Here is a 13,723-nt window from a genome sequence, read left to right on the forward strand (position 1 = left end):
TCGTGCCATTGCACTCCAGCCTGGGCAACAAGAGCAAAACTGTCTCAGAAAAACAAAAACAAAAAATTAGCTGGGCGTGGTGGCAGGCGCCTATAATCCCAGCTACTTGGGAGGCTGAGGCAGGAGAATTGCTTGAACCTGAGAGGCGGATGTTACAGTGAACCAACATTGCACCACTGCACTCCAGCCTGGGTGACAGAGCGAGACTCTGTCTTAAAAAAAAAAAAAAAAAATTACTTTTGTCGGGGCGGTGGGTCATGCCTGTAATCCCAACACTTTGGGATGCTGAAGCAGGTGGATTGCTTGAGCTTTGAGTTTGAGACCAGCCTGGGCAACATGGCAAAACCCTGTCTCGGCCGGGCGCGGTGGCTCACGCCTGTAATCCCAGCATTTTGGGAGGCCGAGGCGGGCGGATCACAAGGTCAGGAGATCGAGACCACCCTGGCGAACACGGTGAAACTCCGTCTCTACTAAAAACACAAAAAAATTAGCCGGGCATGGTGGTGGGCACCTGTAGTCCCAGCTTCTCTGGAGGCTGAGGCAGGAGAATGGTGTGAACCCGGGAGGCGGAGCTTGCAGTGAGCCCAGATCACGCCACCTCACTCCAGACTGGGAGACAGAGCGAGACTCCATCTAAAAAAAAAAAAAAAAAACCCTGTCTCTACAAAAAATACAAAAATTACCTGGGTGTGGTGGTGCATGCATGCCTGTAGTCCTAGGCTGAGGTGGGAGGATGGCTTGAGCCAGAGGTGAAGGTTGCAGTGAGCTGAGATTGCACCAGTGCACTCCAGCATGGGTGATAGATCCAGACCTTGACTCAAAAAAAAAAAAAAAAAATTATTCAAAATCCTGTTAAAAGTTTTCAGTATATACTTTTTCATTGGTGATAACATTATAAACTTGAGTATATCTTAAAGTGAATTGTTATATAGTGTATATATTGGTATAATGCAAATTAGTGTGGCTTTTTTTTTTTTTTTTTTTTGAGACGGAGTCTCGCTGTGTCTCCCAGGCTGGAGTGCAGTGGCGTGATCTCGGCTCACTGCAAGCTCCGCCTCCCAGGTTCACGCCATTCTCCCGCCTCAGCCTCCCAAGTAGCTGAGACTACAGGCGCCCGCCACCACGCCCGGCTAGTTTTTTTTTTTTGTATTTTTAGTAGAGACGGGGTTTCACCATGTTAGCCAGGATAGTCTCGATCTCCTGACCTCGTGATCCACCCGCCTCGGCCTCCCAAAGTGCTGGGATTACAGGCTTGAGCCACCGCGCCCGGCCATTAGTGTGGCATTAACTTGATTTTTTAAATACTCGCTTTTTAAAAATTTTTTTTTTTTTTTTTTTTTTTTTTTTTGAGACGGAGTCTCGCTCTGTCGCCCAGGCTGGAGTGCAGTGGCCTGATCTCAGCTCACTGCAAGCTCCGCCTCCCGGGTTCATGCCATTCTCCTGCCTCAGCCTCCCGAGTAGCTGGGACTACAGGCGCCCGCCGCCTCGCCCGGCTAGTTTTTTGTATTTTGTAGTAGATGGGGTTTCACTGTGTTCACCAGGATGGTCTCGATCTCCTGACCTCGTGATCCACCCGTCTCGGCCTACCAAAGTGCTGGGATTACAGGCTTGAGCCACCGCGCCCGGCCTAAAATTTTTTTTTAACTTTTTTGAGATGGAGTCTCACTCTGTCACCCAGGCTGGAGTGCAGTGGCACGATCTCAGCTCATTGCAACCTCGGCTGTCTGGATTCAAGCTATTCTCCTGCCTCAGCCTCCAAGTAGCTGGGATTACAGGTGCCTGCCACTGCGCCCGGCTAATTTTTGTAGTTTTAGTAGAGATGGGGTTTCACCATCTTGGCCAGGCTGGTCTTGAAGTCCTGACCTAGTGATCCACCCACCTTGGCCTCCCAAAGTGATGGGATTACAGGCATGAGCCACCTTGCCTGGCCTAAATACTCGTATTTTAAATGTTTATATTTTCAGTAACTTTTGATACAGATGCAAATTTTCTAAAGGTCCATTTCATAGTCCTTGTGGGATTCACTTAAAAAAAAATAAGTCACTTGTAAAATTAGAATTTTTTTTTTTTTTTTTTTTAAAGACCCAGGGTCACAGTCTACTGCCCTGGCTGGAGTATAGTGGTGCAATCATGGCTCACTGTAGCCTCGAACTTCTGGGATAAAGTTCACAGTCTTCCTGTCTCAACCTGAGTAGCTAGGACCATAGGTGTGCACCACCAAACTTGGCTAACTTTTTTTTTTAGAGATGGGGTCTTGCTGTGTGCCCCAGGCTGGTCGTGAACTCCTGGCCTCAAGTGATCTTGATCACCCAAAGTGCTGGGCCACTGCATTACAGCTGCGAGCCACTGTGCCATGGCTAATTTTTTTGTTTTATTTTATTTTACATTATTGTAGAAACATGGTCTTGCTATGTTGCCCAGTACAGTCTTAAATTCCTGAGCTCAAGTGATCCTCCCATCTTGGCCTCCCAAAGTGTTGAGACTATAGGTATAAGCCACTATGCCTGGCCTAGAATTTATCTTTGCATAGTATTTTTCTTTATGTAAAATTTCATTGCTTTAGCTTCATTTTTTCTTTGCAGAATGAATATTAATGATGTGACTTTAGAAATAATTGGATCATCATTTCCCTAATATTAGACTTTAACACAAGGAAACATTGCAGTGGAGAAAGTTTATGTAATTGTGGATAGACTGCGTATGTGTAGTGAGTATACTATACATATGTAACATTTATGTAAAATTTAATTGCTTTCATTTTTTTAATCTCAGGCCTTTTGTAATATGTAAAACTTTTTTTTTTTTTTTTAGACAAAGTCTTGCTCTGGGCCGGGTACGGTGGCTCACGCCTGTAATCCCAGCATTTTGGGAGACTGAGGGGGGCGGATCACAAGGTCAGGAGATGGAGACCATGCTGGCTAACACAGTGAAACCCCGTCTCTACTAAAGATACAAAATATTAACTGGGCATGGTGGTGGGTGCCTGTAGTCCCAGCTACTCCGGAGGCTGAGGCAGGAGAATCCCATGAACCCGGGAGGCGGAGCTTGCGGTGAGCCAAGATTGCGCCACTGCAATCCAGCCTAGTCAACAGAATGAGACTCTGTCTCAAAAAAACAAAAAAAAATAAATAAAAAAGTCTTGCTCTGTCACATAGGCTGGAGTGTCTCGGCTCACTGCAACCTCTGCCTCCTGGGTTCCAGTAATTCTCATGCCTCAGCCTCCCAAGAAGCTGTGATTACAGGCACGTGCCACTACGCCTTACTAATTTTTGTATTTTTAGTAGAGACAGGGTTTTGCCATGTTGACCAGGGTAGTCTCGAACTCCTGGCCTCAAGCAGTCTGCCCACCTCAGCCTCCCAGAGTGCTGGGATTACAAGTGTGAGCCACTGCACCCAGCCAAATTTTTTTTTTTTTTTTGAGATGGAATCTCACTCTGTCGCCTAGGCTGGAGTGCAGTGGCACAGTCTTGGCTCACGGCAACCTCTGCCTCTGAGATTCAAGCGATTCTCCTGCCTCAGCCTCCCAAGTAGCTGGGATTACAGGCATGTGCCACCACGCCTGGCTAATTTTGTATTTTTAGTAGGGATGGGGCTTCTCCATGTTGGTCAGGCTGGTGTTGAACTCTCAGCCTCACGTGATCTGCCTACCTCGGCCTCCCAAAGTGCTGACATTACAGGTGTGAGCCACCGCACCCAGCCTCAAGATTTTTTAAATGTAAAACTTAGTTGTTTTAGTTTCATTTTTTTCTTTCCAGAATGAATTATTATTATTATTATTTTTTGTGCGGGACGAATTCTTGCTCTGCTGCCGAGGCTGGAGTGCAATGGCATGATCTCAGCTCACCACAACTTCCGCCTCCCGGGTTCAAGTGATTCTCCTGCCTCAGCCTCCTGAATAGCTGGGATTACAGGTGCCCACCACCATGCCTGGCTAATTTTGTATTTTTAGTAGGGATAGGGCTTCTCCATGTTGGTCAGGCTGGCGTTGAACTCTCAGCCTCACGTGATCTGCCCACCTCGGCCTCCCAAAGTGCTGAGATTACAGGCATGAGCCACTGTGCCTGGTTATAATTTTTTTTATATTACATTTGGGAGCAGGTTATTATGTTTTGTTTTCTGTAATGGTATTATATGTATCAGCCCAAGAAGTCGGGGTATCTACCCTTCAGGGATCAAAGTGCCAATAAAACACCGTGTTTGGAGATCCCAGCCTGTGGGTGCAACAAAGGTGGTGTGCTCCCTAACACTTTCTTGCAAGACTGTTGTTGAGCAATTAATGAAAAACTAATAGAGGGCTGAGCATGGTGCCTCAGGCTTGTAATCCCAGCAACTTGGGCGGCTGAGTCTTGTGGGTCACTTGAGGCCAGGGTTTCGAAAGCAGCCTGGCCAACATGGTGAAAACCTGTCTCTACTAAAAACATAAAAAATTAGCTTGATATGGTGGTGTCTGCCTGCAATCCCAGCTACTCAGGAGACTGAGGCATGAGAATCGCTTGAACGGGGCAGGGGTCGGAGGGTGTCTCAAAAAACCCAGAAACTAATAGAATGTTTACTTAACATTTCTAACATTTTTACTGTAGGTTGTGGAAAATGTAAAAATGACAGGCTCAATATTAGTTTTTAAAATTTTTTTGTTTCTTTTTTTGAGATGTAGTTTTGCTCTTGTTGCCCAGGTAGTTGAGCAATAGTGCAATCTTGGCTCACTGCAACTTCCACCTCCCAGGTTCAAGTAATTCTCCTGCTTCAGCCTCCTGAGTAGCTGGGATTACAGGTGAGCACCACCACACCTGGCTAATTTTTTGTATTTTTTATTTTAGTAGAGATGAGGTTTCACCATGTTGGCCAGGCTGGTCTTGAACTTCTGACCTCAGGTAATCCACCTGCCTCATCCTCCCGAAGTGTTGGGATTACAGGCATGAGCCACCACACCCGGCCTCAATAATACTTTTTGGGAGTCAGATGAACAAATAAGTTGTTGGAAAATACAGACACAATACTTATGTATGTAATATAAACGGAAGTTTTTTCTCTTTGGTCTTTTCATAGGGAGAAGAGTGGCAGTTGCATTGGACACCTGATTAGAACCGAACATGTAAAGACAATTTGTGATGGACAATATTTACATAATTTCCAACGTAAACATGGTGCCATACCAGTCACAAATCTACTGGCAGGTGACAGAGTTATTGTAAGTGGAGAAGAAAGGTCACTGTTTGCCTTGTCTAGAGGATATGTGAAGGAGATTAACACGACAACAGTAACTTGTTTATTAGACAGGTAATGAAATGTTACTTTTTTTTGAGAATATCTTTATTGATATATAATTCACATCTGTGTAGTTCATCCATTTAAAATGTACAATTCACTGGTTTTTATTATATTCACAGCATTGTGCAGCCATCACCACAATTAACTTTGAGTATTTTCATCACCCCAAAAAGAAACCCCCAAGGAAGAAGCCCTATACCCTTTAGTAGTCGCTTCTCATTTTCCTCCAATTTCCCCAGCCCAAGGCAACCACTAACCTGCTTTCTGTCTCTGTAGATTTGCCCATTCTGGACATTTTATATAAATGGAATCATGCAATATGTGGTCTTTGGTGACTGACTTTTTTCATACAGGATGCTGTTTTTGAAATTCATCTTCATGTTTTAACATGTATCAGCATTTCATTCTTTTTTTTTTAAATAAATTGAGGTAAAATTCATGTAACATAAAATTGATCATTAACCATTTTAATGTGTAGTATTGAGTGGCGTTTAGTGTATTTCCAATATTATGTCGCCATCATTTCTGTCTATTTCTAAGACACTTTTATTACCCTAAAAGGAAACCTCATTCCTATTACGCAGTCACTTCCCACTCTCTCCTCCCTGAAGTCTCTGGCAACCACTAAATTGGCTTTGTTTCTGTATGGATTCATCCATTCTGGATATATGATATAAGTGGAACCATACAATATGTGACCTTTTGTGTCTTGCTTCTTTCACTTAACCTAATGTTGGAAAGTTTATTCATGTTTTAGCATATATGATACCCTCATTTTTTTTATGGCTGAATATATTCTGTTGTATGGATATACCACATTTTGTTCATCCGTTCACCAGCTGATGGACATTTGAGTTGTTTCCACTTTTTTGCTGTAATGATTAATATTGCTATGAACATTCACATGCATAGTTTTAGGTAGACATATTTTCATTTCTTTCATTTTCTTTGTAGTTACCTAGGCATGGGTCATGTGCTAATTTCGCATTTAACATTTCGAGGAACTACCAAACTGCTAAAGTTTTGTTTAGTACATTATATTCCATAGTGATGATGTGGACGTAATCTTATCTAATTCTTACAACCGCATGTATAGCAGACAGCATAGATGCCATCCTGTGTTAGCTATAATGCTTATTTCTCCTTGCATGCTGGGCACTTACTATTTTGTTCTCTCCTTTTTTAAATAAAAATGTTTATTTTTGCCATTTATAGTTGTGATATAAGTATACCCATTTCAGTTACAACGAAGTGGCTGGTTTAAATAAAAATATGTAGGCGGGGCGCAGTGGCTCATGCCTGTAATCCCAGCACTTTGGAAGGCCGAGGTGGGCGGATCACAAGGTCAGGAGATCGAGACCATCCTGGCTAACATGGTGAAACCCGGTCTCTACTAAAAATACAAACAACTGGCTGGGTGTGGTAGCATGTGCCTGTAGTCCCAGCTACTCGGGAGGCTGAGGCAGGAGAATCACTTGAACCTGGGAAGCAGAGGTTTCGGTGAGCCGAGATCACGCCACCGTACTCCAGCCTGGGCAACAAGAGCGAGACTCAATCTCAAAAAAAAAAAAAAAAAGAGGTTGAGGCTGCAGTGAGCTGAGATCACACCTCTGCACTGCACATAGCCCGAGTGACAGAGTGAGACCCTGTCTTAAAGAAAAAAAAATTGTGGCAGAGAACAATATCCAATTCACTAATAATCCATATTCCCTCTTCTTTCACAGTCAGCTGGATTGTGTTTTCCGGCATTTCTTACAGTTAATACAGGCATGCCTGACCATTTCTTAATGGATAGAGGTCAGCAATTGGGACTCAGTTATATCTGAGTAACTGTAATGGAAATGTCCAGGCTTGTTCCCTACTGATCAGTAATCTTAGTTGAGTCATAACCACCCCTTGTCTAGATGTCATGATATATTCCAGTTGTCTGCTCAGATTTGTGTATCCTTTGCAGTATTTATTTAGTGTCTACCATGTATTAAGTACTTTGCAAATCCTTGAGGAATTTACGGTCTTGCATGTAGACATACGTATTTTCTTTTTTTTTTTTTTGAGACACGGTCTCACTCCAGCCCAGGCTGGAGTACAGTGGCATGGTCACAGTTCACTGCAGCCTGGACTTCCTGGGATCAAGCAATCCTTCTGCCTCAGCCTCCTGCATAGCTGGGACCACACATGCATGCCACCATACTCGGCTAATTTTTAAATTTTTTGTAGAGATGGGGGTCTCACTATGTTGCCCAGGCTGGTCTTGAACTGATGGGCTCAAATGATCCTTCTACCTCAGCCTCCTGAAGTGCTAGTATTATAGGCGTGAGCTGCTACACCCAGCTTATTTTCAGTCTAATATGATATGTGTTCAAATTGATAGGAACACAGAGGAGAAGTATTTAATTCAATTTTAGGAGGCTCAGGGAAGGCTTTTTTTTTTTTTTTTTTTTTTTGGAGACAGTCTCACTGTTGTCCAGGCTGGAGTGCAGTAGCGCAATCTCAGTTCACTGCAGTCTCTGGCTCCTGGGCTCAAGCGATTCTCCTGCCTCAGCCTCCCAAGTAGCTGGGATTATAGGCATGTGTCACCATGCCCGACTAATTTTTATATTTTTAGTAGACATGGGGTTTTACCATGTTGGCCAGTGATCTCAAGTGATCCTCCCATCTCAGCTTCCTGAAGTGTTGGGATTACAGGCGTGAGCCACCGTCCCTGGCCAAGGGAAGCCTTTTCGAAGAGCTAATTCTGAATCTTCATCCTGTGGATTAATAAATTAGTCTGGTGAAACAGTGTGAGAAGAGAATACTATACTGGGCAAACCTGTTGCACAAAGGTGTGATGTAGTGTGACATGAAGCATTCAGGAAAATGCAGGTGATTATGTTATTTCTGGAATATAAAATATAAGGAAGAGAGTTATTAGAGAGATCAGGTCATAGAATGTCTTATATACCATGTTAAAAAGTTTGCCATTCTGGGCCACATAGTGAGACCCCCATCTCTCCAAAAAATTAAAAAATTAGCCAGGTGTGGTAGTGTACATGTGTAGTCCCAGCTACTCAGGGGACTGAGGTGAGATAATTGCTTGAGCCCAGGAGTTCAAGGCTTCAATGAGCCATGATCATGCCACTGCACACTAGCCTAGGCAATAGAGCAAGACCCTCTCTCAAAAAAAAAAAAAAAAAAGTTTAGATTTTATTTATTCTGATGTATTGAAAGGTTTTAAACAGAAGAGTAGAAAATCATTGGATTTGCATTTTCCTTTGGCTACATTATAGAGAATTGAGTTAATTAATGGAAGAAAAACTAAAAGCAAACCTGGAAGCTGTTGCAGTGACCCAGGCTAGAGGCAACTGAGGCAGGGTAGTGTTGGCAGAGCGAATGGAATGACTTTGAGAAGTATTTAGAAAGTAAAATTGGCTGACGTTTGGATACTGATTGGGTATGCGGGTTGGGGAGAGAATGAGGGAGAGGGAAGGATCAAGACAGCAGTGCAAATGCAAATGCCATTAATTGTGATCAGGACCAGAGAAGGAGCATCGGGTTCAGCAGGGATGAGGAGGAGTTCTGCTTTGAAGGTACTGTGCTTTCATAGCCTGGGTTTAGCTAAGTGGAGAGATTTCACTGCCTACCAAATATCCAAACCCAAAGCTTGGGTGAGGAACCAGGTGGGAGAGGAGTGTGAAGTCAGGCCTAAAGATGGAATTTGGAATTTGGAGGTACGTGAGGGCCTGGGACCTTGGGGAAAACAACGAGAAAGAGTATTACAATGAACCAGGGAAGGAATTCTTTTTTTTTTTTTTTTTTTGAGACTGAGTCTGGCTCTGTCGCCCAGGCTGGAGTGCAGTGGCCGGATCTCAGCTCACTGCAAGCTCCGCCTCCCGGGTTTACGCCATTCTCCTGCCTCAGCCTCCCGAGTAGCTGGGACCACAGGCGCCCGCCACTTCGCCCGGCTAGTTTTTTGTATTTTTTAGTAGAGATGGGGTTTCACCGTGTTAGCCAGGATGGTCTCAATCTCCTGACCTCGTGATCCGCCCGTCTCGGCCTCCCAAAGTGCTGGGATTACAGGCTTGAGCCACCGCACCCGGCCCCAGGGAAGGAATTCTAGGGAATACCAGGGATTAAGGGACAGATAGAAGAGCGGGAGAAGGTGGCAGGAAAGAAGCCTGCACTCCAGGTTAGAGGAGGGAAGAGCCATGCATTCAGGATCACTCTGGGGATGGTGAACCCATGTTTGATTGCAAGGGTAAGTGAATTTTCAGCAAATGTTGCAGGTTCCCAATTATTAATTGCTTTGACCTTGGTGCCTTGTACCTTCCCCTTCCCTCTGCCTTTTCCCACCAATCCAGGGCCTCATGCTGTCCTTGATTGGCAAGTGTGACTGAGGACTGGTAGCTATTTTAATAGCTATTCTGGCCCATTTATTATTTTAGCAGATAGCAGGATATTTCTTATACAGACTATGCGAAACAGAAAACATTCATGCATATTTGTTTTGTTGTTTTAGAAACTTGTCGGTCCTTCCAGAATCAATTTTGTTCAGATTAGACCAGGAAGAAAAAAGTTGTGATATAGAGACCCCATTAGGAAATCTTTCTAAATTGATGGAAAACACATTTGTCAGGTTTGTAACAATGAGCAAATTTGAATTTCACTCCACTTTTCTAAGGAATATTACTAAAAGTGCTTTTTCACTTTTCAGCAAAAAACTTCGAGATTTAATTATTGACTTTCGTGAACCTCAGTTTACATCCTACCTTAGTTCTGTTCTTCCACATGATGCAAAGGATACAGTTGCCTGCATTCTAAAGGGTATGCTAAAATCACCATGTCTGCTTTGATTAATTTTTCTTGTTTCTATTTGATTTATACTGTGGTCTAATATCTTGATTAGACTTGCAATTACAATGTTTAGACCAAGACTCTTTGGAAATGGTTTTGTATTGAAGAATAGACTTGAATAGAGACTGCTTTTCTGATAAAATAATTAACTTTTCCTTTGAAATTCAACACTCTTTTTCCTGTTATTTTTGAATTTAAATGTAGGTTTGAATAAGCCTCAGAGGCAAGCGATGAAAAAGGTACTGCTTTCAAAAGACTACACACTCGTCGTGGGAATGCCTGGGACAGGAAAAACAACTACGATATGTACTCTCGTAAGATTATTATTCTTCTGCTTAGAAACGAAATATTTGTATCAGCTTCTCCTCAGTTCAGAGGATGTAATATTTAATATCAAAAGGGCTGAATTTTAATTCAAACTGTCATTGTTTCAAATGAACTTTTTGGAATGACATGAGAAATAGTAAAGCCGAATCACAAACAGTTGTAATCATGTTGTAGGTTTCTTGCATTTAGAATTTTCTAAGATCTCTTTCCGTTAGTGGTATGTGATATAAATCACTGTATGTTTTCTTTTTTTTTTTTTTTTTTTTGAGACGGAGTCTCACTGTGTCTCCCAGGCTGGAGTGCAGTGGCGTGATCTCGGCTCACTGCAAACTCCGCCTCCCGGGTTCACGCCATTCTCCCGCCTCAGCCTCCCAAGTAGCTGAGACTACAGGCGCCCGCCACCACGCCCGGCTAGTTTTTTGTATTTTTAGTAGAGACGGGGTTTCACCATGTTAGCCAGGATGGTCTCCATCTCCTGACCTCGTGATCCACCCGCCTCGGCCTCCCAAAGTGCTGGGATTACAGGCTTGAGCCACCGCGCCCGGCCCACTGTATGTTTTCTTTTCCCTTTAAAGATGATGTTAGAGGCTGGGCATGGTGGCTCATGCCTGTAATCCCAGCGCTTTCGGAGGCTGAGGCAGGCAGATCACTTGAGGTCAGGAGTTCGAGACCAGCCTGGCCAACACGGTGAAACCCCATCTCTACTAAAAATACAAAAATTGGCCGGACGTAGTGGCGGGCGCCTGTAGTCCTAGCTTTACTTGGGAGGCTGAGGCAGGAGAATCACTTGAACCCAGGAGGTGGAGATTGCAGTGAGCCAAGATCATGTCATTGCACTCCAACCTGGGCAACAAGAGCAAAGCTCTGTCCTAAAGAAAAAAAAAAAAAGTTAGAGATTTTTCTTGGATTTTTTTTTTCCATGTCAGTAAATTTCTTTTTTTTTCTTTTTTTTTTTTTGAGACGGAGTCTTGTTATGTGGGCCAGGCGAGGTGGATCATACCTGTAATCCCAGCACTTTGGGAGTCTGAGTCAGGAGGGTTGGTATTTGAGACCAGGTTGGAATGCAGTGGCATGATCACAGTTCATGCAGCCTCAACCTCCTGGGCTGAAACAGTCCTCGTTCCTGAGCCTCCCAAGTAGTTGGGACCACAGGGGTGTACCACCTCACCTGGCTAATTAAAAAAAAATTTTTTTAAAAGAGATGGGATCTCACTTTGTTGCCCAGGCCAGTCTTGAATTTCTGGGTTCAAGTGATCCACTTGTCTCAGCCTCCCAAAGTGCTGGGATTACGAGCATGAGCCACCATGCCTGGCCTATGACATATTATTGATGTATTATTAATAACGTATAATATTGTCATGTGATTTTTGTAAAATGTTTTGGCTTCATAATTTTTTTAAAATCAGCTCTTAGATATGGTTCTTGTTAAATTTATAAACATGTTAAAAATTATCTGGAATTAAAAGTAAGGCTGTTTTTTCTTTTTTCTCTTACCCATTATTAGGTAAGAATTCTCTATGCCTGTGGTTTTAGCGTTTTGTTGACCAGCTATACACACTCTGCTGTTGACAATATTCTTTTGAAGTTAGCCAAGTTTAAAATAGGATTTTTGCGTTTGGGTCAGACTCAGAAGGTTCATCCAGCTATCCAGCAATTTACAGAGCAAGAAATTTGCAGATCAAAGTCCATTAAATCCTTAGCTCTTCTAGAAGAACTCTACAATAGTCAAGTAAGCACAATTATTGTATAATAATGCTAACAGTTAATGTCCACAGCCAGAATGAGGGGAGAAACTCTTGTGATTTTAGTCACATTGACTGAATTTGCACATGTTATATGTACTATACGACCAGTTTATTGCCTTATAGTTTGCTGTTTCCTTCTGAACTGAAATAAGATTTTGGGTTTATTATTTAGGGCTCTCTTCTAGTTTCAAATATCCTAGAAAACTGGTAATTATCAGGATTTCAGCCAGGCGTGGTGGCTCACGCTTGTAATCCCAGCACTTTGGGAGTCCGAGGTGGGCGGATCATGACGTCAAGAGTTCGAGACCAGCCTGGCCAATATAGTGAAACCCTGTCTGTACTAAAAATACAAAAAAAAATTACCCGGGTGTGGTGGCGGGTGCCTGTAATTCCAGCTACTTGGGAGGCTGAGGCAAGGATAATCGCTTGAACCTGGGAGGCAGAGGTTGAAGTGAGCCGAGATCGCGCCACTGCACTCCAGCCGAGGCGACAGTGCGAGACTCCAGGTCAAAAAAAAAAAAAAAATCAGGGTTTCTTAGCAAGTTTGAATTAGAAGCAATGGTACTTAATAGTCTTGTGATGACTGTCTCTAGGCTTTTATATAGAACCTAACTTTTATTTTATTTTCTTATTTAATGTTTATTTATACTGGCAGTTCTTTTTTTTTTTTTTTTTTTTGAGACAGAGTCTGGCTCTGCCGCCCAGGCTGGAGTACAGTGGCCGGATCTCAGCTCACTGCAAGCTCCGCCTCCCGGGTTCACGCCATTCTCCTGCCTCAGCCTCCCGAGTAGCTGGGACTACAGGCGCCCGCCACCTCGCCCGGCTAGTTTTTTGTATTTTGTAGTAGAGACGGGGTTTCACCGGGTTAGCCAGGATGGTCTCGATCTCCTGACCTTGTGATCCGCCCGTCTCGGCCTCCCAAAGTGCTGGGATTACAGGCTTGAGCCACCGCGCCCGGCCTATACTGCTGTCGCCCAGGCTGGAGTGCACCAGCGCAATCTCGGCACACTGCAAGGTTTGCCTCCCGGGTTCACGCCATTCTCCTGCTTCAGCCTCCTGAGCAGCTGGGACTACAGGTGCCCACCACCACGCCCGGCTAATTTTTTTTTTTTTTAGATGGAGTTTCGCTCTTGTTGCCCAGGCTGGGCAATGGCGCCATCTCAGCTCACCACAGCCTCTGCCTCCTGGGTTCAAGTGATTCTTCTGCTTCAGCCTCCCAAGTAGCTGGGATTTACAGGCATGCGTGACCACACCATGCTAATTTTGTATTTTTAATAGAGGTGTGGTTTCTCCATGTTGGTCAGGCTAATCTCGCACTCCCGGCCTCAGGTTACCCTCTTGCCTCGGCCTCCCAAAGCGCTGGGATTACAGGCGTGAACTACCGCGCCCAGCTTTTTTTTTTTTTTTTTTTTTTTTTTTTCTTTTAAGCGAACCTTCCATCAAGTAGCTGGGATTATGGGTGCGGCTGTAGTGCCTGGTTTAACTGATATTTTTGTCTTTAAAAAATTTCCCAAGAATTAGATTTAATAGATTGTTCCTTTACCTTTACCTCC

The 13,723-nt window shown here is 43.7% G+C and overlaps 1 protein-coding gene across 7 annotated transcripts in view; it reads left to right on the forward strand.

The window, feature by feature from the left end:
• DNA2 (DNA replication helicase/nuclease 2) overlaps window positions 1–13,723 on the forward strand; it is a 65,577-nt gene that overhangs the window by 35,459 nt on the left and 16,395 nt on the right. For 6 of the 7 annotated variants that reach the window (XM_045362073.2, XM_045362072.2, XM_045362071.2 and 3 more), the window contains 5 exons: window positions 5,047–5,277; window positions 9,764–9,880; window positions 9,959–10,068; window positions 10,303–10,412; window positions 11,930–12,154. In XM_045362073.2, the coding sequence (XP_045218008.2) occupies window positions 5,047–5,277; window positions 9,764–9,880; window positions 9,959–10,068; window positions 10,303–10,412; window positions 11,930–12,154 (793 nt within the window). The remainder of the gene's footprint in view (window positions 1–5,046; window positions 5,278–9,763; window positions 9,881–9,958; window positions 10,069–10,302; window positions 10,413–11,929; window positions 12,155–13,723) is intronic. The other variant, XM_045362074.2, reaches the window with a different exon arrangement.

This window comes from Macaca fascicularis, chromosome 9 (assembly GCF_037993035.2).
Source record: "Macaca fascicularis isolate 582-1 chromosome 9, T2T-MFA8v1.1".
Taxonomy (NCBI): Eukaryota; Metazoa; Chordata; class Mammalia; order Primates; family Cercopithecidae; genus Macaca; species Macaca fascicularis.